Below are 27,312 nucleotides of genomic sequence, written 5' to 3'. Positions count from 1 at the left end.
ACGCAGTGAATCTGGTCATCGCCAACACGATCGTTTCGGTGCATTCGCGCGCTACGCGAACATCACATCCATCTCGGTTAGTGTCGTTACCAATCAACAAGAAACGCGTGCTTCGAACTCAACTCGGCAGAAAAGACTTGCCGAGAAAAATTGTACAGATCCTAAGTAGACAGAAACACCCAACTGGAGGCAACACTTTCGGCGCCATCATCTCAATGGTAGACGCTAGCTCACTGGTCGCGCTGTCGTTCTCCTTTCGTCTCGTTCGAGTAAAGAAAGCCAATGAATAGTACTTTTTCATATTTTCATGGCGTTTACTCGAGCTAATTTGCTCACTCGCTGCCGGGGGAAAAACGAAGGGGCACAGGAGGACAAGAGCAGGTTGGCCGAACGAACCAACGGAGTCGGCTAGTCGGGGTCATACGTAGAGAGTAAAGATGGAGTTTTCAAAGGAGAGGTGAAGGCACGAATATTTCATTGGGCCTTCGTTCGTTCACTTACTTAGTTGGAAGTTGTTGGTGTGTCGATGTCCTCTGAGTGCTAAATGTGTCTGTTCTACCTAACTCTCGTCCTGCTGCTTTCTAATTCCCGTCTATGTAGTTTTCCTCTGCAAGTCTGTCGAGTTCATTTTACTATGCTGCCCCCCCACAACGATTCTTATCTTCGTCACCTTTAGTTAGCGGCAGTAGCAAGCAGGCCGTGTTGTAATGGTAGGAAGTCGTGCCAGCAGACCCTGTATTGTTATATATATATATATATATGCTAAAACGGCGTCATTCATTGGAACCAACAAACGAAGCGGCGTCAGTTCGAGTCGGGCGGAGCTTCCATAGCCTTCAAGGAAAAACTGCGGTTCTGTGACGACAAGCTACTGAGAGTCCCTGAAAGAAAGAGAATGTAGAAAAAATCAAAAAACAATGCGGGGGGGGGGGGGGGGGGAGATGATAAAGACGAAGGTGCGCGATGGAACAAACTAATGATTCCTTGGCTGGCCCCTGAACAACCCTTAGAACGGCTAGCCGTCGCTGCGACAAGTACCTTACGTCGTTGTCTAACTTCTTATCTGTCTCGTTGATTCTCGGCGTTCTTATTGAATGTTATGCGTTGCAGGTAAGCCAGCAGTTCCTGTTCACTGCATCGTCGAGCTGAGCAATAGCGCGACCGAGGGCTGGCGGGACTCGCCCGTTCACTCGACGCAGCCCGCTACAGCTTTCGCGCACGTTGAGAATCGCGTCGTGACCGATGGTTACGCTATCGTTCCTGCGAATACTCCACTCATCAATCTCGTGCCGATAGCCCTCGAAAAACTCGGCGTTTACAGTGAAACGACCGCACCAGCTAAAGGTACGTTTGCCCCCCGATGTTAAGCACTTGACACAGAAAGAGAAGATGCTAAACGCATAATATATCTATGAAGAGCTGAAGCTTTATAAAACCAATACGTAGCAGAAACGGAAGCTGACAAATAAACGAAGTTATCATTGCAATTAAATCTGATTTCCACATACCTCTCTTTGTTCTCCTCCACTTAAGTCCCGTTTTTTTCTTTTTATTTTCATCTAAACAAATAGTAACGGTTGGAAGTGAGCAGTTGGTGCGCATTGGAGTACAGACAGAGCTAACATAACGGTCGTCCAGTACTTATGCCATTTAGCTTACGGTCCCATCCATACTAGTACCACTAGGTCAAGTCTGCCAGATGTAGTTCCAGAACAAAGATCGGATGCTTATCAGCGTTTTGCCCGAGCACTTGCACTTCTGCTGACACTATTAGGGTGACCGCCTGGACACTACCCCACCAGCTGTGATCATAGTGCTACCAAAAAGCGGCCCTGTAACATTATAACATTGGTGCCCAGCTAGACATTGCTGAGTCCCTGCAGAGTTGGCAAAGAGCTCCAGGTTTCTGCCGTTGAAGCTCGCTCCGGCATTACTGCTGGTTCGAGGGGATTAAAACGAACATGGAAAGATGAAGAGATTATGTCGCTTGCTTTCCCTTCCACGTCGATTAGCTAGCCGCTGCTGTGGGTTCAGTCTTGGTGTCGGCTTCACTCCGGCGCTCGACAGGACGCTCACAAGCTGGCCATGGACCATGCAAGCAAGTTTCGTCCCTTACGCCCTCACACAGCTTTTGCTGTAGTTGCTGTTGGGTTCCTGTCTGACTGCTGCCATCCTGTGTGCGTCGCTTCGTCGGCTGTCGGTTGATCAGTCGCAGGGCTGCGCAGCTCTTTTCTGGATGGCCAAGAGACAGATCCGGCGGCACCTTACAGCCGCGTTTCTCTTCGTAAAAATCTAGGTGCCTTAGGCTCGGTCAGCCTTTTTGCCTGGAAGCCACCGCTGGTTCAGCTCAACGCGCACTGATGCCACTGACTTCGTCGTCCGCCGAAGTCATCTGGATGTAGGCTTGCCTGCTGCCCAAGATGGGCTCTGCGTCTAAATCCCATGAATCCGGCCATAGCCGACTCCGTTTGTTGCTGCTGCTGCTGCTGTTGTAACGGCAGCAGACTATAGTCTATTGCAGTAGCGGTATCCATGGGTTGCTTTGCTTAACGGTGCTTGCCTTGCCCACATTGCCGTCCGCTGGTACTGGCTTGAGGCGGGGTATGGGTCAGTGAAGGAAGACAAGCAAGCAGGTCAGGGGGGGGTGCTACATAGTAGCCGATCGACACAAAATGAGAAACGTAAACAGTAGCGAAAGTGAAATAGATGATCCACCAGTAGTTTGGCTCAGTCGGCAGAATTTGGGAAGGTTGATGGAAGATATTCTACTAGATTTGCTTTTATTACTGCCTCGTCAGGCTGAGTTGAACATCCATCATCAAAGTGATGACAATGGTAACAAAACAAGAACAATGGAGACGAAAGCAAGAACCACTTAACTAAGGTGAAAAATGTCAGATGTATCATACATTCTATAACAATGATCCTAGTGACACGGGGTATGATATAATAGTATTCGTGTGATTATCGCCTGTCTTGATGCGCTGACAAACGCGGCAAATGATATCGGTATGAGGGGTGATGCTGCAGTGAGGGCCAATTCATGATCGTCTCTATGAGAGCAGGTCTCGTACGAGTAGACAATGAAACGGTAGAACTAACAGCAACCCTTTGTAACGATAGTACTATGAAACGGCGCTGAACAGCTGACTATTCTGCTTAATATGTGACTGTTGGCCAATAACACGAACAGCTTGATCCCTACTGCAAGATTAGGAAATAAAAATAATCCGATACGGAGGAAGGTGGGCCGTGTTGAACATGGATGTCAGAAGGCTGGCATCTCGCCGTAGACTGGAACGTGAAGGAAGAGGATGTGTTTTTGGCGGATTATATAAATACCCGTTCCGTGACGTGACGTGACGTTTGGAAGAAGCAAAAACACGTATGATATATTTGTACGCGGCTAAAATCTTAAGGATGATCTCAAATGTGATCGTACGTAATCGTTGTCACTATGGAATAAACGCGCATATGCAGATGCCTGTACAATATATTGGTCAAAACAAGATTAGCTGCAAAAACTGTATCCCGACGCGAAGTGCTGTATAAACGTTGGGTCATTTGTATCCGTATTTCGCACTACCGCGAATTTCTACTTTATACTGCGAACAGCTAGATAATAATAATAATAATAATAAAAGCGAATCGCGAAATTTCTGATATAAGAAAAATATAGAAAGTGTACACACCGCTGATGAAGGCAGAGTGATTGGGTCGCAGCGGCATTTGGCAGCCCAACCCACTCGTAAGCTGCCTTCGGCTACTGGTATTGTTGCTACTGGTGCTACTCAGAAGAGCCTTTCAAAAACCAGGGAGAATCGGATTGACCCGACAATCAATTCCTTTGGGACGGACGCTAGGCCGCTCAGGTAACCAGTTTTCGATCGCTATCTGGTCTGCCAACAGCGTTCGCCTTGTTGTGATTTGACGTCTCGGGAACGTTTGCTCCAACCTTTCACCGCAACACGAGTGACATACCCAACTACGAGAGGCAAGCTACTCGATCCGACGTACACCTGTACATGCTCGAACCTTTACTCTGAGTATTGCTCCTGCGATCGCACGGTCTAACGTGATTTGGCCAATGGGGAATCGGCCAACCAAGCGGCTTTATTTGCCTCGCGCTGAGCCGTTCTTTTGAGGTTAGCAACAGGAATATAAGGCCAGCAGCGGCAGCAGACGCAGCAAGTGCAGGACCAACAAGCGAACTACAGTACCTGTAAGGCCTACATCGCTGGTATCAAAGTGCTGAGCCGTGCCACTATCGTCGCATTGGCACAACGCGCTGCGACCACACAACCCTACGACGCAAATCTACGGTCTGCCTTCGGTCCTATGGCCCTGAGACTTTTAAGCTGCCGCGACCTCCCACGAGTTCCCCTAAGCTGTAGCTATACAAACTGGCGAAGACTGAGTGTAACCCCTTGCCAGCCGGGTCGTTCGCTGGGAGGCGGGACTTCTGTCCTAGTAACATCATGTACGTATATACGATGGATGTACTCAGGCGGGTTTATTTTTTGTCTCTCTTGGCTTGGCCACGATGTAGGTTGCTTTTACGCATACAAGCATCTATATAAATCTGCCTGTTGGCGGGTTGTTGTCGCTTCCGTATAACCCGCCCGTGGTCGGTCCTGGGGTGATTGTAAGGGGTCGGGATCACTCCAGCCTATATTTCTATTTCTCTTTTTAGCCTATTTCCCCCCTCTCTCCTGCTCTTTCTCTCTCACACACACACACACTCTCTCTGTTGTCTACGCAAAAACGCATTCGTTGTAGCTATCTCTGTTGTTGCTGTTGCTACTGCCGCCGCGACTGCTACATAGCTGTGGACGCGTCTTATCATCCCTTGCGCCAGGACCCGCTTCCGCCCCTTGAAAGGTTCACGGGTCTAACAGGCACAGACGTAGCCTTTGTAGAGTTTACGGTCTACCGTGGTGGATCATGTCCCGCTTGGATGGCGATAACAATAACTTGTTGGCCTCCAGCTTTGCCGTTCCACCAGTCCTACAATTTGTTTTACGTCAACAACGCCAGTAGCGGTATAAAGCGAAGCCTGCGCGAGGCGGCAGACAGGACAAAGCAAGCGAGGTGAGCAAGTATCTCGTCATTCCAACGAATTACGCTCATCAAATTGAACTCCGTAGAGACAGAGAGCTGACTCGAATTGGTGTCAATGACAACAACAGCAACAACGACAGCATCGAAGCGAAGTAGGACGACGACAATCAGATTGACTGTCTGTCGATATGTTTGTACTTAGGTGTGCGACGCGACGAATAGAAAACGAGTTTGCCAAATATATCCGATCCCATCACATTGTGAGCCAAACACTATAAGGCTGTGTTAAAAAAAATCGAAAAAAGCCCAAACACCGCTCATACGAACTGATGTGAACAGCGAAGGTGCGTTGTTGACAAAGATCTGAGTAATCTGCGCGCTTCTGCTGCTGCTTCAGCGGTTGCCATCGGTCGTGTAGGTTCGCAGGGCTGTATAAAAGTCTTGCATAGGGAGATGCTTGTATGCGCGATACTGAGGTAGCAGCCGAACTATTCCGTCTCATTACGCGTTAACCTATTACAGTGTGTATACTATGAAGAAGTGTGATCGAATGACTTAATTTGTTTGAGTCCATAGGCTATAGTTACGTACGAGGGCTGGCAGCTTACTTCGAGAGCTCAAGCGGCATTGCTGAAGATTTACGCCAACGGATAACAGTAACATGGAGAGCACGGAGTGTAGGCACGGATGGCTGCGCCAGTTTACATAGCAATCCAGCGTGTACTAATTATATGTAATAGTGGTTCTTTTTCCGTAATGACACTTTAACACTGTAAAATGAACGTCTTCATACGAGTGAACCTTTACGACGATAGCAACAAAACATGAGCCTGTAATGGTACTAGTATCTTCTGCCATCTTAATTATTGCTGCCGGTCTATTACGCTACATCCATGCATCTACATATTTGTATTCAAATATCTGAGTCGCTATGTCGTTGGACTTCCTGCCTGTCTCTTGGTTCTCCTATCTACTTCAGTGAATGTAACCGGTTGTATGCATACGACGAGTGCCGAGAATATGACGCGTTGGTTCGCTTGCGTCCCGAAGGCAATCCTTTCGATGCGGTAGAGACAGCCAGGGCAGTGAGGCCGTGAAGCTAGCTAGTTTAGGGAGAGTTTCCCAGCCACAGTTATATGTACAGCGTAGCGAAATCGCTTATCCATGATATAAGAGGGAGTCTGTTCGGAAAGAAGACAGGGGGCACGAGACGAACGAAAGACTGGAGAGCCTGCAAAGGCTAGCTGGGGGTCGGGAATTGTACTAGGAAAATGTTCGGGGTGAAGTATCCCCTAGTTTCTCCAATCCGACCCCGCTGGCGCCCTTTGGTCAAGACGAAAAGCGGGATGGGGCAGAAGTGGAAAGAAGGCAGCCAGGGATGGTAAATGGGGCCTCTTGGGTACCGGGGTCTTAAGCTCTTTTTCGTATTTTAATCTCTCTAGCCGAAAGGGCTGCCCCTTTGCTGGCAGCCGACAAACGGGCGGACCAACCAACGGTAGCGGCAATAGCAGATCCTTGAAAGCGACGCTGAGCCAAGCTGGCCGCTCGAGTCTCTCTTGTTGGGCTTGCTTCAGCATTTTCGCAGCCAGATCTACATGCGCACACACACACAGATACATACAGCCAGTTTCATCGGCTCCACCATTCTTGGATTCTCTATGACTGCCCCTACCTTATCCATTCCCCGTGAAGTACCCCATCTTTCTACCCCCACCCCAAAAACCCCACTACATCTCTCCGCTCACTCTCTTCGGATAAAGCCGGTGCGACCACAGTAGAGCCCAGCCTCGCCTCAGTGCAACGCTGTTCGCTGTCTAATCCGCCGTGGTCGCTGCCGCTGGGCTGCCCTTTGCCATATCCAGCCAGTTCTGCTGTAGCGCTGCTAGTGCTATTTTGGCAATAACCTGCGTGCACAACGCACAATCGCCGGCACTGGGTGCTGGGCGTCGAGCGTTGGGCGAGCGCTACCATTACCAATGCGCTGAACGACAGGCTGGCTAGCATCACATGATCCAGATTTACTATAACCCCAGCTCTCCACGAATCCAGCCCTGTATTTCCTCCTTCGCTTGAACAACGTTAAGCTTGGCCGTGGCCAGCGAGTTCGATCTCCATTGACATGGACAGGACGATCCGCCGACACGAGAAGTTGGCCTAATGCCGAAATGGAAAGGCTCAGAAAAGGTCAGGACGGATTTGTTGAAACAGTCTCTGAGTTTTGCAATGACCATTTTGCTGATCACATAGACAGACACATGCCTATATAAGATTACAAGAAGTAGATGCTAGGGCTCGCACCAACAACAGTTTACTACGTAGACGTGAATTGATGACACGGACAACGTAGAATTTAACTAGAGTTTACTATAGAATTTAACTAGAATCAAGCTACTCGTATAGCGGAATACCTCGTTATGGCTCATGCCCTGCTGGTATCAACGCGCAAGAGAACTAAATCAAAAACAGCAATACATAAATTAAGATAAAATGGCCTGTTCACCGCTCTTAATCATGTAAGTTACCTTTCCTATCGTGCGCTTGTTTATACAGGTGGCCTACTTTCGGACAAATGCACATGCTTAGCGCCAACCGGCGTCTGAATAGACTACGCGAGCAGGCCACTGTGTCGGGGGCGTAAGTAAATAGTTGTCGGAGATTCACTTGAGGCATGTGGCACACGATATAGCGACTGGTCCTATGAGCAGGGAAACTGAGTGTGGGTATAGGTGTATTGGAAAGATGGTAACTTCGTTTGAATTTCATGCAAACACATTACACCCTTACTTTCGTAGTACTCATATATCGTCTGGTGGTTATAATACTTCGGAGGTATGGCAGACGGTGTGAAGCAGGTTAAATTTCTTCGGACCCGTCTTTTCGAGGTAGCCAACACTGACGCTGTCTGAAGGTGTTTGTCCTCACCGGCGACGCTAGCTCTCTTCAGTAGACCACGACTCGGTATATTGCCTAGTCAATGATTCGCAGTGCGTCGCGTGATGCTTATTGCCTGCAATGCTATGAGCTACCATTATTTGCGCTCTTGTTTGGCGTCTCGCTGTTTAGTCCTTGGAAAAATACGTTGCACGAATATTTTTAGACCTATGATAAGGGTTTAAACCTTGGTAGTTTTAGATTACCCTTGCCGACAAGAAACGATATAACCATATAATACGATGTATAATAAAGTGAATCATATATCACTAATGATGTGCTCGTACACCAACATTTCCATGTTAGGATTTTTCTCTAAGGGACTACCGCACATACATTTTTCTGTTCCTATCAAAGCGATCCTCTACACATTTTTCGAACAATGCAATGCCCCAATGAAGTTACATGATTGGCATTAACTTGCAATTCATATTATTTCTCTGTTTGCGTAGCCAAGATGCTAATATGTCAATAGGTAGAACAAGGTATAACTGACAAATGCTAAAGAATCACAGACTGCTGATATTGCATACAAATGATTGTACCATACATCTGTTGTAGATTAGTATTTCTATATGTATAAATAGTATAAATGGTTTCACTAGCATGAGCCATCAACACGGCGCCGTGAAAATAGCGGCAGTTGGGTGGCCTGTGTTTAGGCTGGTCGCAGCGGTACCATCACGAGTAGGGTTCCTTCAGTAGTGCCAGCAACATTAAGCCAAGGTCCGCGGAGTTGAGTCGAGCCGAAAGCAGGCTTTCAAAAGGAGCTATACTAGCTAGCCGAGGCTGTCGAGGGAGACAGTCGCCACCGGCTTAAGGGGACAGCCGTCTACATCCACTTCGGGTACTACGACGGAGCGCAGAAGGGGGTGACGAGGGGCCGAAGCTGAGTGCTCGGCATGAGCACGCTGAACGTTGCCGAACCGCAGGGGACGCTTTAGTAAATTCGTGTTTCTCCTACAACCCGCGCTACCTTTCCCTTTAGCTCTTTCCCCGCTGTCAGTGTGCGACCCCGTTCTCCGTGGCGGCCGCCATCCACACTTCCTATCCCCTAAGCAGCACACCCCAAATTTCCCTTCAAAAACCCTCGCGCCCCCGGCTAAAAGAGGATTATCCCTGTTTGTCTCGGGAACCAAACGGGAATAGGGAGGTCCCCTGGCGAGCAGATGCGGCAGCAGGAGGCGCCGGCATTGCCATCGTAGCCACTGCTGTTCAAGGGGTATGGTGGCGGTGATGGCAACCGTGGTAAGGACTGCTTGGCTACGATGCTGCTAGAACTGGAGGCTAGGGCCTCGGTGCCGAAGTTGGGTTGCGCGTGGCACAGCGCACTGCTTCGCTTGCTTAATGTATTGCTGGCAGAAGGGACGGAGCATCATCCACGCGCGAGGGTTTTGAGGGTGGAACGCTTTAGATCGAAGGAACTGTCAGGAAACGCAGTGGGACAATCGTGGGACATTCAGGGAACGGGGGATTCTACTTTAAAAATGCTTAATCCACCAACGGAGGCAGGCCGACGGAAGAGAACGGCGAGAAGGAACGATAAAGAAGTGGAGAAAAAAGGGGAGGGAGTAGAAAGTACAGGACGACTTGCAACGGCTGTTGTGCCGGCGACGGGGAATCGGCCTGGCTAGCCAAAATGGACATCAACAACAGATACATGCACACACGCACATACACGGATATGGGCGCAGCAGTGGTTAGGAAGACACACAGGGAGTATAGTACGGCAGGCATGTGTATTTATTGGCCCAATTCGCAATATTCCATCTGGGTATGCGAATATATACAAAAAAAAACGCAGTCAATCGAATTGTTTCTGATCTAGGTCATATTTATGACAATTATAATCTCAGATGGTTACAGTAAATCAAATGGAACAGAGAGAAGTCAAGCTTAAACGTATTATTTGTCGTGTTGGCAAAATATAAAATGTTCCAGTAGAAACTTACCGATAGTGCAAAACTAACCAAACATCGTCAATCAAAATTATGCTCGTAATACCTTGGAGTTTATAAAAAAAAAATTGTATAGCACACAGGGGTCTCTAATGAAACCCACTGCCAATTTACAGAAAACTGTATTAAATTTCAAAATAAGAGTGGTTGTTGTTAAAATTATAATTACTTTCTAGCATAATGAAAGTTTTTTGTGAGTTTTGAATTCTGCCACGTGTACAATATCGATGTAGTCATATTCAATACTACGACTTTTGCCTTCTGAGTCTTGACTAGCAAAGACAACCGGCCTCATTCGATGGTGTGAAAATGGTTAATGTTCGAGGAAGACGTCTTTGGATATAGTAGTCTTCTATTGTCGTTTTCTTTTCTTATTTTATCCTTTCCACGAACGTTATATGGCGCGCTCATTCTAATTCATGACTCCCGCAAGCTAAGAGTCCATATAGAGATGTCATCGAGACCTTGGTAAGCAGCAACGGATGACATTTGGCGTGTGCCGGCAGAGTGAAGCACCGCTGCTAGCACGGGCCCTCTCCTTGCCATAGAAAGGAGGTGAAGTTGACATCTAATTACTCGAAAAGTAAGAACTAAAATGAGAAAATGAAATACGGATACTCGTTCCATTGCTGACTGAAGGGTGACCGTCCGCTCCTCAGCTCGCTCGCCCCCATTTCGACAAAGACGAACGCAAGCGACAAGCCAACCAGCGGGCAAGCTAGTCGAGGGAAAAGGCAGATCCCTCTTGTTCCAAATGTCGTCCTCCTTAGCGCATCAACTGTCGTCATCGTCATCATCGTTCCGATATCACAATCACTGCCATCGTCGCCATCAGGACAACCGGCAATACCAGCAAGTTCGGCCATCTACTTATATAGCAGTTGGCTGTCTTCCTACCTAGATGTGTCTTTCCCTCATCTCTTTCATTCGTCCATTGTTCCACAAAGGACGTATTTCGGTCGGCGGCTCAGCTGGTTTGCCGAGCGACTGATTGAGTGAGTGAGTGAGTGGACGGCTGAGACGAACACGAAGATCGAAAAGAGGCTTGTTTATTGCTACAATAAGAAGGCATCCTTGGCCCCATCCCACCGGGACATCATATTATTAGCATTAGCACAGAGTTGAATAAGAAGAGTCTTTCCGATATATAACAAACTAGTTAAGGGAGTGAGTTCAAATAAACAGGTAACGTGGCCTTATACATGTATTACGTTTTGGCACTATAAGGTAGTCTGCCCGGTGACGTTGCATTACCGAAACTCGTTGTGAAACTCTTTGCCTAGGAGGCGCGCACGTTTGTCGGTCCTACGAGCAAGCAGTCCCATATTGCAAGCGGCGATTCTGTTGGCGTCGTAGTTGTCGTTGTTGTCGGCATCGTCTCTGTACCCATGCTCCTTCCTTGGAGTATGATGAGCGTGCAAAAGAAGATGAAAGACAGAATAGGCAGCATCAAGGGGCGTTAGTCGGGAGGCGGTATGGTAAGCGGCGCGCGTCAATGCAGCTGATGCTGTGTACCCAGGCATGTGCGCTGATTGTCGCACTTAAAGATAATTCCTGAATTGAGCATCCTCACTTATAGCTACACTCACTCTGACATGAGCCAGCGTTTCAGTCTGCCTCGATTGCGATTGAAGAAGCGACGGCAAAACGCTGCTAGAGAGAAAATCTGGCAGTTAACATTTTACCACCCTTTGGCTCTTTCGCAGTTTCCTTTACTCTTCCTTTTTCCCACTGTTCCGGTCTAACTCGTCGGCTTTTCCGTCTCTCTTACCTCAATTCGCGCTACCGCCGCTGCCATCGCTCGAAAACCCCTACGCGACTAAGCCTGCCTAGCTAGCTAGCTAGCTAGCTAGGCGAATAAGTTGCCGATGGGGCGTTCGAGTCGCCCCCCAACTCCCCTTACTCACTCGTTCTACCTCAAAACGGTTCTGCCGATTTTGATCCCCTCTTTTGCCGCTGTCGCCATGCCTGTCATTTCGCTTTTTGCTGTTGCGATATGGAACTGTGTTCCTGCGAAATGGCAAATCGGCACAATTGTGGATCGAAACATTGGCTGGGCTATGGCTCGGGATGAGACCTGGGGACGGGAACGCTGAAAAACCAACGGCGGAAAGCCGAGATGGGCTTGCTAAAGAAGGTTATGCCTTTGGGAGCTTTTTCTTGCTCGCTTGCGAGGGGCTTCTTGCCCTTGCGGACGCGCAGTGAGCGCTGGCATCGAGCATGGACAGCTTCGGCAGGCTTGACGCTTCAGATAGATTGGATGTGTACACATTTGTAGGGATAGTTAGAGAAAGAAAGGTGCGGACGGCGCGAAAAAACTAGCTAGGGAAGCATCTAGAATGAGACAAGGTTGAGAAAATCAGAACGGAAAAGGGCTGCACTCTACCTTTCGTGGCTTTTTCGTCTTGGTTTCGTTTTATTTGCTAACTGACTGGAAGATCGACACAGAGGGAAGCGATGAAGGGAAGCCATAGAGGAATCAAGCGAACTCCTCCCTCTTTCTCCTTTGGTGTTTGCGCTCTTTTGGCTCTGGACTTGGAGACTGCTGAAGAAAGATGGCAGCACCAAGAGTTTCGTGGGGATACCGTGGGCTGAAGTGGGGTAATTGGCTGGCGGGCGTATGATTACATTGAGCCGCCGCGTGGCGGACAGGCAAACGCGGCTAGGAGCGGCACTCGAGATGGTATGGGAAGAACCGGTACAGCAAGGGAAGCGGCAAGAAGTTGAGGTTTGGGGTGACTGAGAAGGGGCAGTTATTTGGTTGAGATTTTAACTGCGTTTCAGATGTGCGTCAAACTGCGCCTCCTTTGATTTCGTCTTTCCTGCATCTCCTCATTGCGATGGCCAGAAGGCGGGTTTGTTGCCGGGCATTTGACAGTAAAGGTAGCTCATACATTGCAGACGGCGTATGCTACTGCCTCGCTTTCGATAGCTTGAGGCATCTTAGACGGGACGACAAAGGCGCCCGAATCGTTGTAGTAGCAGTAGTATCTGAACGGTAAATAGTGATACTCGTGGTCGTAACAGCGACAGCACCGACGGTCGACAATGTTCATGGCTGACTTTTCATATACAGTGACGAATACAGCGTTTTTCGCACATGTTTCGAGACCTGCGATAACAACCTGTCCTAATGGGAGAAACGAGAAGGAAGTGAGAGCCTTTGAAAGACAAAGAAAATTGATGCAGGACGAAAGAGTTCAATGGCGTGAATTGAGTCGATGCAGGCCAATGCAGGCTCAACGAGCAACGAAAGCGGGAAAATGTCGAACCTTTCTTTCTTTCTTTCTTTCTTTCTTTCTTTTCTTTTCTTGGTAGTTGTGTGCTGCACTTTTTCGCAGCGCAAAACTGCCCAACACGACGCTAAAGGTTCTACCTTCTTTATGTTATAATATGATTTCCCACCGGGCGAGCGCAAATATATTCCAGGAACCTACGACGCTTATAAACTCCTAGTTATTCGGCCATTTGGGCACGAGCGCAGTCTTCTGTGAGTAGTTTGAGCTGGCGGTCGACTTCTTATGAACTGATTCAGGTACGTTGTCGATCAGCGCGCGTTAAGAACTTAGCGCCGTTTCAACAACAACAATGACGTCGAAAAACATCAGGCAGATTTTGCTGTACTCAGATGTAAATACTGATTACAATCTGGTACTCCTAGTACATTCTCCAGTTTTCGTGTTTAGTAGCTACTAATAATGAAATACCAACCTATGTATAGCCAATTCCGGTTGAAGGGATGAGGGTTCAAAGGGTTGGAGAAAATCGCCGCCTCGTGTTTAAGTAAGGTATACAGCTGTTCTCAGCCTAAGACGTTGTAACGTGCGTAGACGTTGTACACTCATTTTGCACAGCTGTTCTTTGCACATATTAAGCTTGCTAGTAAAACTGAAGGTACACTTAATCATATGAATTGAAATAGTTTACACATCTTGCCCCATTTTCCCGTCAATCAGTAAATCGACTAATAGTGCTACCGAAAAATCATTTATTTTATCATGTTTCGATAGTATTATCTGCTCTGGTTGTCTTCCTTTTTTCTTATAGAGATCGTTTTCGAAATTTTTCGTTTATTAGCTTCAAAAAAAACGTTTTGAATTTCCAGTCCTACACTACCGTTAGGCGCGCCCGAAGCGGATAGCCTCAGTGGATATTCGATAGCACTATATCTGGCTGGTATATTGATCAAACGCCGATTACTGACCTCAATACCTCGTTGAACATATAGTGAACAGCGCTGGGTAAAGACAGACATAGCAGCAGGTTCAAGGGGGCATTTCTTGCCATCGCCACTTCTTTCTTCAGTTTGTCTGTCGTTCATCTATGCCCCCAGTGGATAAGCTCGTTGCTTTAGTTTGAACGACGACGACGACGACGATGCGGATACATCCGAATACAGCAGATAGGCAGAAGATAAGCTCAGATCCAGTAGGTCTGGCGGTCGACTGCCCTGCTGCTGCTGATGCGCTGTTAGTATACGGCAGTACTCGCTGCCCCTGTGGCAATAGCTACCATGTGCCGTTTGCCTGTTGGCTCAATCCGCCGTTTCCCTTTCTAAGTAGGAAACAGACGTAGAGCGGATAATGATGCTGATGATAGTGCCGAAGATGGTAGATGTAATAAAATGGAAAAAAGGAAAAGAGGTATCGGCAGACAAGTCTCCACCGACGAAAGCCCAACGAAGAGCCAAATGAGATACGGGTAGTCCTTGCCAAACTCTAATACCTCCCGCCACATGGAAAGTCGTCTCCTTCGGCTTCGCTGGAGTTCGGCGAGACGCGTTGCTTTAGTTACACTACCAGCCAGTGGCCGGCGGCGGCAGCCAGTCGGAGATGAAGGCTTTACCGGCTTCACTACGAGAAAAAAAACTGTGGTCGTCGAAGGTTCTGCGCGAAAAGTTAAACGGATAACGTTGGACGGCCGGCTTAGACGACAGGCAACGGCGGCAGCAGTAGCCTCTACGCAGCTGGATCCAGCGCTGGGTGCCGTCATTCAGCCAGCAGTGGCTGACCCCCGTCTGCTGGCGTTCCCGTAGCCTTGGCAACTGATGCTGCTGGTGCATCTGCAGTCCTTTTTCCTAGTGGCAGAGACGGTGACGATGACGAAATTCGATAGAAATATCATGAACCGCAAGGCACCGACTTCAGAAACACCACAAGTCCTTTTAGAACACTGACGCGAACAACAACGACGACAACAAGAGTGACACCTACAGCTCCGGCAGGATCAGCAGCATACGCTATTGCAGTGGGGGGCGCAGCCTGTTTGCGTTGGGAATATGCATGGATAATCTTGACCCATTCGTAGGGTAGTATTCGAGTTTGCTGTATGTAGACATAAACTATCGACTGGTTGGCGGGACGGCTGAGAACCCATCGACTGTTGCACTTCAGCGTTTGTCTGCCTGATCCGTTGCCACAACGGCCTACAGTCGTATCGATTGGATTCGATGTATGTGTAGATATAGCAGTTGTAATAATGGACAATAACGAAGAGATGACAACTGATGATACTTTTAACAGAATAAAGACAAGCGGCGATACTAGACCTAACATTTGTCGTTACGTGGTGATGTGAAGCTTTCGCTACATCAAACCGTACGGATTTACGGTACGAAACGGCAGCTTGTTGGAAACCTAAAAAATTGCCATTTAAGACACCAAAGAAAATCTATGAGACGAAAGCGAAAATGTTAGGTTAGGTTAGGTTACGGTCAGCCATATTTCCATTTGTAATTTGTGTTGGGGCTACGCGTTTTGTAGCTGGTACAAATACGCTTCACCCGCTTAAATACAATACGCTTACTAGTTTATCATTATACCGGGTCGGGACCGCCAATAGTAGTACACTTGGCAATAATATACGTTTACGTCTCACACATGTCGTAAATTATACTATGCGATAAAGTTCGTAAATTTCTGTAAAATATGAGGTTTCGCCTTTGCGATTAAGCTTGTCGTACGTAATAAGATATCCAAGAGATTTGCATCTTTTTTTAGAAATCTCCCATAATCGTACCACGTATTTACCCGTGGACAAGCGCAAATTTTGCTACCTATATACAGAATTTGTAAAATTACCGCAAGCAACGTACGCACGCAACACGCTTTAATTAGCAATGATAGCTATGATTAAGTAGCAATGACTCTAGCCAATTGTCACAGTATGATTGTGATAACTGGCTAGAGTCCTAAATTTGGCCATACGAAAGTGGTGCTAATCTCACTTAGGGAGACGTTCATTTTTCGCACTTAAGTAATACGGGTTTGGCTGCGTGCGATCTTCCCTGACGGTGACCACTCGTCGGAACGTCCCTCCCCTCTCTCTCTCTCTCTCTCTCTCTCTCTCTCTCTCTCTCTCTCTCTCTCTCGCTCGCTCACTATAGTTCCTCGTTGTCCTAAACGAATGGATGTGATCAACAACAAAGTAGGCTAACAAGATCCTACGTGAAATGTGAATGTGAGCGTTGATGAGTGAGTGTGTCTGTGAGTTTCTATTTGTCTGTATGTGAGTATCCGTCCGTATTATTAGCCTGTCTAGATGCCCATGTCGGTGGGCATCATCCATGTCAGTCGACACCAGGTTTGCTCCGTTTACCTCCTGTCTGCTTTCGTACCTATTGGCCTGTTGCCTGTTACCTACAGTCGTGACAAATGGCCGCGGACAAACAGCGTTATCCGTAGTGGCGGTTCGAGTGACGTTCAGCCAATCTTTTCCGATGGTTGTAATAGTCGTAGCTAGAAAGCAGCGGCGAGCCCAAGATCCGTGATTCGCGATCGGCGAATTTTTTTGTTAATCTCCTAGGATTACGTACAAGCACTTTGACGGGTGATGGCAACAACAAAAAACCAATGAACAACGATAGCAGAACGTTCAGGCGCCGAAGAGAGAAAGGCTGTTGCCTTGATTCGTCTTTGGATCCGTTCGAGCCACGATCTGGAATAGGACTGCGGTGGATTAAACCGTGATCACAGCAGTAGTTTGCGAGCGCTGACAACTCGATTGTATTATATACTCAGATAGTGCCACTGTGACGGCTATAGCAGCAACGGCCGCTTTACGGCCGCCACTGCTACAGGGAGCCGCGCAGTTCCGGATTACGACTATACTCTATCTGCTGAGCGGAGTAGAGACATAATCATCATCGACGGTTATCCGTAGCTATCCGGTTCATAATCGAAGGGCTTGCGTTGACTTTTTGTGAAGGAGATGATGGCAAGAAGCTGTTGGGGGACTGTAGCGTGTTCGGACACGAGTGAAACAGCAACGCGAGAAAGGACGAAAGTGTTCGATAATATTTTTTATTCTCTTTCTACCCCCATATACATATGGTCGAATGTGTGTGTACAAGGTTTTGTGGGGGGGGGGGGTCGCAGCTCTGGCTTCGAACGTAGAATGTGACGGCTGATAGTTGCTGGTCAATGATCTAGTAACGTCCGCTTATATATATATGGAAGCTCATTCAAATGAAAAGCTTTTCTCATGCTTTGTTTCTAAGATTGCATCTAAACGAAAATAGATACCTCAATGAAATTCTCTACACGCGCCATTTCTGACGATCATATTTGTTCAACATAATCGCCATCTTATACGATTATAATCTCGACTGAAGATCTAAGCCATTATTTTTCTCTTTCGATTCGTAAATAACCTATTGCAATAATAAAGTGTAATAGGTGAAAAACTTCAATACGCTACACATGAAACATTTCAATGAAATTACATTTTAGGCCAAAAGTGCATAGGCTCAAAGTGGCCGAATAATTCAGCCCAAAAGGAGCCCAAAAGCCTAGGACGTTTCAATTCAGTTAACAATTGATATTCCCAGTTATGCAATAGGCGTTAGTTTCTGTATCAGAAACCTAGGTGTATCGTTTTGAGCCATCTCAATGAATATAGGCCCCATTGAAGATTTTCCGATTTGTCTCGTGAAGATCTGTTATCGTACTTTCCAGGAGTCGCATCAAAATTGGTTATGACGTAAACCGGAACTTTTGTGGAATTTGGTCAGCGCAGAAAGATTAGATAGAATAGCTGATATTCGTTCAAACTCTGAAATCGACACAAAACGGTTGTTTTGTTCTAGAAACAATTGGCTTTCGTCTGCTAACAGAGATGGGGGTTGCATGCACGCTTGTTACGACAGTCCGCGAAAACTTCTCACCAGCTCTAACCGTCGATAGAAATCTATTTGACATTTTCCTGTTCTACAACAGCTTCCACCAAGAAATAATGCGCTGTCGTGATCGATAGCACACCATGGTTTCTATAACGTCGCAAGCCCATATTAGCTTAAGATGGACGAAGCTTAGATTAAGAAGTACTATTAACAAAGAAAGCATTTTGTCAGCTCATCAAATGTTAGATCGTGTGTAGTCGGTAAGAAGGCCCTTTTACTGATTCCTATAGGAGAAATAGTTTGGGTATTGATAGCAGGTTGGTATCATTAATAACTGGCACTAAATTTCGGTGAAGTTCAATGCTGATGAATTGCGGGACGAACCTGATGGCCTGGTTGGTGTTATATTTGAGCCTTTCGACGACATTTTGCAAGCACGCGTGACCGTTTATTCATTTCTGACACAATACGTGTTGTACTAGGCTCCATGAGATGTCAACGAATTCAACCATTCGATCGCCTGCATTGACGTTTAACGTTTAGCAAACCCGCGTTGATTCAGGATACTGTACAGTGTATGATAATCTCTACCTTTCATTTATCCTGCTTTTTCTTTCGATGCAAATATATCTATCTAAGTCGTCTTTTCTGTGTCATATTCATCGAAGGACATAACAGCTGATTGGCAGAAATTTGACAATCGATAAATATCTTTTTAGTTTTTTCCCGTATTCGTTTTCCTATCCATTTTACGTTTGCCACTTACCGCTATCGCTGTTGCGAATAAGGGCACAAAATTATGAGGTGGGCTGATTTCTTAAAGTTTCCGATGCTGTCTTCAAATATCGGCACCGACGAAAGCGGGGGGTCATTGCTAGCAGTGGTCCCCGCTGTCGCCCCCGCTACTGCCACGTTTAGCCTGCAGCTTCTGCCAATACTAGCGTACTAATAACAGGATGATAACGTCCGATAACTGTATGCCGCGACGGCTGCCGCCTGTGCAGCTTGTACCGGCTTGCACCGACAACGTAATCGGGATTATTCTGCTGTTAGATCGTTTACTAGAAGTAACAGTAACAGAAGCAGCGGACGTCCCACTAGATCAAAAGCAGCTTTAATCCAACGGAACCAGTATAATAGTGCAGTCGACGTCGTCGATCGTCCGACGATATACATACATTGCTGATACATACGCCTGCTTGTGTAGCTGGTGTGCTGGCCAGCGTTGAACTGTCCGTCCGTCCGTTCGCCCTACTCGCGCCGCTGACGGGACTGCAATCACAACGGCGGCAATAGGAGGACGCAAAGTAGATGTGACCTATGTACTGACAGCCTGGCGGGCCGCACCGATCGAGGAAACAGCAGCAACGCGTCTGCAGACGAGGGTGGAAGAAGTTTGCCGATGTGTCGGTGGCCAATCTAGCAGTCGAGCGGCATCAGCATGACAGCAGTCGGTGTATTTGCTATTGACGACGCTGGATAACCGCTAAAACCTCAAGATTCTTAATCCGTTACCGCTGCCGCGGCCACTGCAACTATTACTAGAAGACTTCGACGACTTCAGTCGCCCGTCGAATGGTGATACGAAGAAACATTGCCTTGCCGTCACGACGATGATAAGATAGAAACAAGTCGAAAGAGATTCGTCGCACTCGCGCATGGTACGATGGCAGATGTGGACGGATAGGGACTGTCGTCGTCGTCGTTGTCGACGGCGGCGGCGGCGACGTGGCCGGCCGCTTCATCCGTCGCTCGCCTTGGCCTAACCACCAGAGCGGATTACCATTTAGCCGCGATGGCTGATCTGCAGTCGGTGCCGCGTTTCGTCGTCGGCAGTCGTTGTTACTGTTCGTTTCGCTGCTGTTGCTGGAGTGGCCGCTGCTACGCCTTCTCGTGCAGAGTTGTTTCTACTTCTACTCGTTCTATCCTGCGCAGATTCATCTGGCAGACTCTTCTGCTGACGCTGCTCTCCCCCTGCCGTGTCTTCGGCCGTTGCTGTCATTGCTGCTGCATACTTTTGTATTCATCCGCTGATATCCGTTTCGTTCGATCCGCCTTTCTCTTTCGAAGAACGTCAACGGCATAGCAAGCTGACAAATTCAGCGTTTGCCTTCAGCGTGTGTCTGTCGCATCTGTGTGTGTTCGCTTCATGTTCATATTGAGTAAATCCTTCCGAGTCTTTTTTTTGTCCGCATTTGTAGGCCGGATTGGCCGACTCGTTCCAGCCCGGCGTACACAAGCGTATAGTCGTCTGTTTGCAAGCAACAATTGAATCAGTATAGAACACAAAAGCAAACGGGAACAGATGTACGTGTCATAGATCTTCAACGACAACAATAGAGAGCCAAGTAGTGAGCGCTAGCCACTGTACGTATACAACAATATCCTGTGTCAGCTATTTACTCCGATTTCGTGAAACGCATACTACCTAGAGGTTAATTTGTCCTTTGTTATTATATTTTTTGCATTGTTATAGCATGAGGTTAGTGAGCAACGATTTATGTAGAAAGCAAAAATACTATGATTCAGTCTGTTTTCGTGTTTGCCACCTGGGCACTGGCAGACGACGAATGCTGTTTTATAATAGGAAAAATCGGAGTTGTCCTTTTCGGCCATTTCATAGTGATCTGTCCTAATTATGACACTAGTGATTAACTTTAACTATGCATAAATTAGCACTGTGGAAGTGTTTCGAACAAATTTTCACATGAACAGCTGTTGGCAGCATGGACGTATCTTGTTTAGAGAACACAAAATGAAGTTATGGCTCTGAAAGCAGCTATAAGCATTTTTGTTAACGATACTATTTGTAACTTATTTTATGTACTTGTATTGCTTTAGCAGCAGTTCTCACAGGTGGAAGGGTTGAGGTCTTTTTTGCCATTTGTTTCAAGGTGGCAACAGCACCTAGCTCAGGCTAGATTGTCCTGCTTTGGACCTTGACGGCCTTGTTCTAGGAGTACTGCCGCAACATATTTCGTAATGTTGATTGATTCGGGTTGCCTTTAATTGGACGCCCACTTTACCTGTATCTTTTTTGTTGTTTCGCTAATATCGATATAATATATTTCACTAAGACGACGACGACGGCGACGGCGACGTCCTTTACTTCCAGAGCCTTAATTGAATTCATTACATTGGTTCGTACACAATGCTGCTTATCCAGTTTCCGTCTGCTTAGGGTTGTTGTATTGCAGATTCACATATGTGCATATACATATATTCAACGCTTTGTAGGGACGCGACGTAACACCAACATGTAGTCATCTGGTTTCTTGTTGTGCGTTGACGTAGGTGCTCTCCAAATCAAAAACTGGCTACCATTGGGACTCGACCAAGTAACGGATAACCCCCAAAATGCAACGGTCGGGGAAATGCTCGCCGATCTTGGCCAGCTCGTCACCTTACGTATCACATTACTCAAGTAAGTATGAATCTTCTATCTTCGCAAAGACTTTTGATTAATGGCACTCACATATAAACCTGATCATCAACTCATCTATCTGTCGTCACCGTTGCGTCATTACAGTTTACCGTCGGTGAAGGGCGAACAGTCTGAAGATCCTTTGACCTCGTGCCAAACTATCAAAAGGGTAAGTTGAGCTTGCCAACTTAAATATGCATAGGTCTATTTACCTTAGTAATTAGCTAGTAACGAAATACCGCTCGATCTGCCTTGTAAGCGCTTAACAAGCACAAACGCACCCGTGAATGTAAAGTTACGTCGAAATTTATGAATAGTCATTTACGGATTAATGTTACGGAACTCATTTCGTATTAATATACTCTGTATGTAAGATTTGTCGATACGGCGACAAAATGTTGCCAGGTAATTGTAGTGGTGGTAATGGCTGTTATGGCCATCTAACGAACAAGCTAGGCACTAACAAAGTTTATTCTCATACTAATTAAATTCATTATACGTAAGGACAAAAGCAGAGTAGTGTTTGCTGTACAGTTTACCGTTTCAGTTACTCTCCTCTAACTTTTGCTGAGCCTTCTTCTTATCGTGTGCCCGCTTAATCCCCATCATTCTTCCTGAAGATGCGTAAATAGTTCTGCGGTAGTTTTTCTTCAATGGGATTAATTGAGCCCAATCTATGGCAACGCTGTGTCACCCAGGCCAACTCGTCTTCATCCACAGTGAAATTCATCCCCCGTTCGCTACCTCTTGCCCCTAACGCCCATCGGTCTATTGGCTGAACGAATACATATACGCAACTACCGTGCGCGTCTCTCGCGACTTAGCGGAGTTATTCCGCTGCAAGTCTTTGCTAGTTGGTAATCGCTGCGGTTACTGAAACCAACCAGCCAGCCAGCCAGTTTACTTATTTGAGGTTGGTTTTCTGTCTACGGCTTGATGGAGCAGTCAGGCGAGCCAAGCCTGCTTGAGAAAGTTTGAAGTTCATGTCCACGGTTCGTTCCGCGCTGCTATCATTAAAGCGCTGCCAGTGCATAGTGGCGTCGCGGGATGGGAGCGGTACAGACCAGCGGGACAGACTGCCTCTTTCTGTTCTTCTTCGGCAGCCGTAGACAGACAGAAGTCGAGAAAGGTCTGCGAAGCTTTTTCGTACAAAGGTGTGCTGTCGTCAGGGCCAGTGACGTACCGCTGGCAAGCTTTCTGGCTTCATCAGGCGGCTTATAAGCTGGTTGAAAGATCTAGGCTGGCTACCACCTCTCACAACCGGCCTGCCACCTTCACTCACTGGCGATTGCGGCCAAAATTGGGAAACTTCGCAGTGACGACGGGCCTGCATTTTCCTACGACTGGTTATATTAATACTACAATCGCCACTTCTCCTATCTCAGCTGTTAGCGCAGTAGCAGGTGTAGTGGCCGTTGCTCTCGTCCACGGTTCATACGCGCTGCACTCGTCTAGTAGCAGCGCTACCGAAAGCAGTAGTTCTTCGTTTTACCGTCTATGCTTCTACTGGCCCTCCTCCGCTTCTTCTTCTTTTCCTACGCGTGCAACGCTCTCTTGGCTCCTCTCGTACTCGTTCTTTTCGGTAGAGATACGGCTTACAGGTACTTAGTAACTAAGCCCCCTTAACATGTAGGCGATCATAATTATCTACACGACTCACTCGCGGACACTGACACGGCAGATGCAGTAACATAGTGGTGTTATGGAACAGTTCCAGGGCGCTAACGGCTACCCAAGCAGCATCAGCAGGAACGGCGGCGGAAAAATATTGCTATCAGCTAACAGGAGAGGCGCTACTGTCTCCCCCCCCCTCTCCCCATCCTGTTCGGAGGCTGCGCTCTTTTCTTAAAGAAGACGGAGCGAGGGCAGGGGAATGTTTGGTAGGAGTTGGGACGAGGTTTGAGGCTATGAGGGCTTTGGGGCAAGGAGCTAAAAGGGAAACCGTCTTTTCGACCATCTTCCACACAACGACGACACTTGCGCGATTCTCGTATCGCATGTTGGTGCTGCCCATCATCGTGCGTCCGTCGGTCGGCCCGTCCATCCGCTTTTCTGCTCCTCATCTCGTTTCTCGCTGCTGTTCTCTCGTCCTTAGCCATCATGTATTTCTCTCCTCATTATTCGCCTGTTTCCACAATCTTTAATCCGCAAAAAATGAGACCTCTTACGCAGAAAGGAAAAAGAGAGGTACATAGTACGACTACCCCGGCTTATGCGGCTGGTATATCAGTCGATGTTGGTAGTGCCTGCGCTGTTGCTGTTAGTAGTGTTACAACAGGCCCAAAAGCTACTTGCGCTTCGAGAGAGATAGAGTAGGACACACGAGAAAGCGCCTGTTTCTAGCCTGACCAACGTAACGAATAGGGTATGAGGCTCGGGGGGAAAGAACGGCAAAAGATAATAGGAGTCATGCTCAGGATGGCCGCTACTTGATGCTGGCCGCCAAGCCCTTTATGGCATCGAGGCACGTGCTGATTAGCTTGAACCGCGCTTGAGGATAAACCTTAGATGGCCGCCGGGGTCTCGATTTGCTGTGGCGAACCAGCTAACGAACTGATGCTGGTAGAAGGTAATGCAGTGAAGTCTAGTCCAGTTTTGTAAAAAATCGACTGCTATAGTTATTGTAAATCGCGAATAACGATACGTGCAGACATACACGACGTCATCGTGTGTCCATATACGCGTTCAGGAGAAATTAGGTTACAGCAATGTCATCTTAGCCTGCTATCCTCCCTTACCTACTGTTCCTTCATTGTGTGTTGTATACTTGTTCAAAACCTACTGAAACCGACTGACTAGGGAAATGACCGGTACGTTATACTGTGATTGTGCTGGATTCCAGTGTTGATGAATCTTTGCGGAGCAAATTGTTAACGAACCGAATGTAACGCCTCTAGCAAAAGCTATACATGTAGTACATTATTAAGCTAAAGGTTTTGGGTTATCGCTTGCTGTTGATAGGTCGGAAGGACCTCGACGCATCATTTGCTCATGATGTCACACAGAAGTATCGCCATAACGCGAAATGTCAAGCAAGCGATCACGACGTATGATAGCCTGCAAAGGCTTTACCGAAGGCACCGATCGTTTTGCTAGGCTTTTACATTGAACACGTGCACGAAAGAGTATAGCTGGATAAATTCTCAATGTATATGTATTCATCTTGGATACATACACGCACATACAATATCCAGTACGTGCCCAATACATACAAGCATTATCGAGTATATGATTAGGTTGGCAGGAGAATATCGCTAGGCCGTGCCCTCCCCGCGTATTAGCTTCGACGCGGCCTGTACATGGCTGTACGGAATTAAGACGGGGGAATGGCAGGGAAAACGAGTTCCTGGTAAGAAATACCAAAGGGGAAATGAAGGCATGGAGAGGGGAGCAAGGGGTCAGGTAGGGGCAGACGAAAGCCTGTGTCCTCTCGTCGGGAATTTTGGGGGGACATCGGGCGGCAATTATCCTTGGCTGTTTAAGGACAACTAAAAGCTAGCTGCGCTGCCATCCTGTTTCGCCGCCTTTAGCAGCCTGCCCGTCCGGACGTTCCACCTACCCCTACACCCTCCAGTTGCCCCTACACACTTCGATAGCGATGACACGTGATGAGGAATATCATGTTGAGGATGTTGACTATAATAATCATCATCATAATAATAATAAGGAGATGAGAGGAAGCGCCGGCACGGTCCTGCGCCGGCGCTCATGGCGTTTGCAGTATAGCGGCCTAGCGCGGGCTCAGTCTGGGGAACTGCTAAAGAACAAAGTAGAGGAGGATATGCTGTAATGCAGCACGGTTTGCTACCAGGTTCGGCGCCTGCTGTCGCTGCCTCGAGTCTAATAAATTCCCTCTTCAAACATTAAGCTGATCAAGGAGATATTAAGAAGATACTACTGACAGTACTGCCGCTGCCGGTCGGTAAGGAAAACGCGGGATGATTTCGGGGTGCTAGTGCAGTTGGTGATGACGCTATGGCTGTTCGAGCTGCTGCTGCTTCTAGGATCCGCTGGCTGGATGGGGCTGGCTCTACCACCAATCGCGGAACTACGGGTTTCGGGTTCTGAGGGGGAGGATACACCGAAGCAAAAATCGGCAAGAGGCTGGCAGCCTGCCAGACTACGCACTGCGAGAAGCAGCGCTACTACAGTATAGCCCTGTTGGCTCGTTACTGCCTCCACCAGCGCTGCGACTGCCAGGACATCGGCCACTGGAGCCGCAGCACTTATATTCCTACGCAAGCTCACCCCTCGAGCCCCCGACCTCGCTGATCAGTTGTCAGCGGCGGCAGTGGCGACTGCTGCCGACCGCTTGCCACTACCGAGGCCCTTAAGTCTCTAAGTCAAGTCAAGACGACTAAGCGGCCTAGTTCTAAGGCTCGTCTTACTCCTGCTATAGTCGCGCGTCTGCTATACCTATCACCGCTCATGCACTCCTGATCTTCTCTTCTTCGTTTGCCACGACGGCACGATAAAACGCGTGCTCATCCAGGCAGACGCCTATATGTACTGCTGTGTGTATCATCTATGCGTCTGTGTGTGGCCTTCTAATATTGACCCGGCCAACCGCCAAACTTGCCTCGCGATTTCCGCTTTTTTCTCCGATATTTTTTTATTATTTAGTCATATCATCATGTTCGTCATCAGCACTAAAACGCCGCTGCGGCTACTCCTAGAGAACTGGCAGCAATGGAAGAAAACAGTCAAAAAAGAAAAGATCGAAAGAGCGGAACTTCACGCGAAGGGGATAATAAGCGATATATGTCGAGAGTCAGTTCTCAACCGGGAGAAACAGGTAGCGCCTCAGTACAGGAGCTATAGCGTGCGGTAGATAGAAGCTTATTGTAGCCGAAAAGATAGCGGGAGGCGGATTCATAAAAGTGGCTTTCAGAGAAGGATAACTAAAATAATGAGTTTAGCTATAAGATCGATTCAATTTTGTTCCAGACTTAGCTTTGTCATTGTTCCCCTTGAAGAAATTCGTCAGTGAGGAGGAGCAGTGCTGCGTTCGAACTACGATTATACCCGATAGCTACTACCTTCGCGCATGTTTTGCTTTCCTAGGAACTACGCTCTCGTGGACTAGTCACAAATAGTTTGCGATGATCTATTAGAGCTAATTCAAGCAATGTCTAGCCGTTGAATTTTTGGTCGCAGATCGTTGCTTGCCACTGTAAACTACACGAGATTAGATCAGGCTACGCCGTAACAGCTTTTGCTTTCAACATTCACAACTGAATGACTGTGATCTGACTGAAAGCTTCCAGCAGTACGCTATTACGTGAGTGGTTCGGAAACTTGTCACTAAGGCTGCGAACGCTTTTTGTTTCCCTGATAGGACACGCATACTCCTCCGGAAGAATCGGAGGATGTGAAGGAGCCGACAAGGGATCTAAGTCCTAAGGATCTTGTCCTGCTCAATCACCTGCTCAACAAGCAACAACAGCAGCAACAACAACAACAACAACAGCAGCAGCAGCAACAGCAGCAACAGCGACAACACTCGCAGCCACAAACTCAGGCTCAAACAGATCGTTTCGCCAACCAGCTGCTGATTGGGGCGGCAGCTCTCCAGAGTCGACTGCAGATGGTGGAGGGAATACCGCCAGCGCTCAGTATGTGTACGGACAATATTTTCATATTTTCGTTTGTCATCGACCGTACTATTATGTTAAGTGGGTTACTTTGAACGATTTCGCTTTATTACCTAGTATGCATGTTGATCGCAAATACCAATAAAAAGATTTAATTAATAATTTAGAAGAGTTTTCCCTACTGGCCTCATTCTGCCTGCATTTTCTTTCTGTATTGCAATATAT

At 47.5% G+C, this 27,312-nt stretch overlaps 1 protein-coding gene across 4 annotated transcripts in view; it reads left to right on the top strand.

Annotated features, from left to right (window-relative positions):
* Nucleotides 1-27,312, top strand: part of dve (SATB1_N and homeodomain domain-containing protein dve) — a 135,498-nt gene that overhangs the window by 100,794 nt on the left and 7,392 nt on the right. For 2 of the 4 annotated variants that reach the window (XM_022794803.2, XM_086981575.1), the window contains exons 3-6: nucleotides 1,111-1,344; nucleotides 21,364-21,493; nucleotides 21,599-21,662; nucleotides 26,832-27,114. In XM_022794803.2, coding sequence (XP_022650538.1) covers nucleotides 1,111-1,344; nucleotides 21,364-21,493; nucleotides 21,599-21,662; nucleotides 26,832-27,114 — 711 coding nt within the window. The remainder of the gene's footprint in view (nucleotides 1-1,110; nucleotides 1,345-21,363; nucleotides 21,494-21,598; nucleotides 21,663-26,831; nucleotides 27,115-27,312) is intronic. The other 2 variants (XM_022794804.2, XM_086981576.1) reach the window with 2 other exon arrangements.

This window comes from Varroa destructor, unplaced genomic scaffold (genome assembly GCF_002443255.2).
Source record: "Varroa destructor unplaced genomic scaffold, Vdes_3.0 BEIS01000002.1, whole genome shotgun sequence".
In the NCBI taxonomy this organism is placed as follows: Eukaryota; Metazoa; Arthropoda; class Arachnida; order Mesostigmata; family Varroidae; genus Varroa; species Varroa destructor.
The sequence above is the reverse complement of the archived record's forward strand: the minus strand, read 5'-3'. Positions and strand labels throughout refer to the sequence as shown.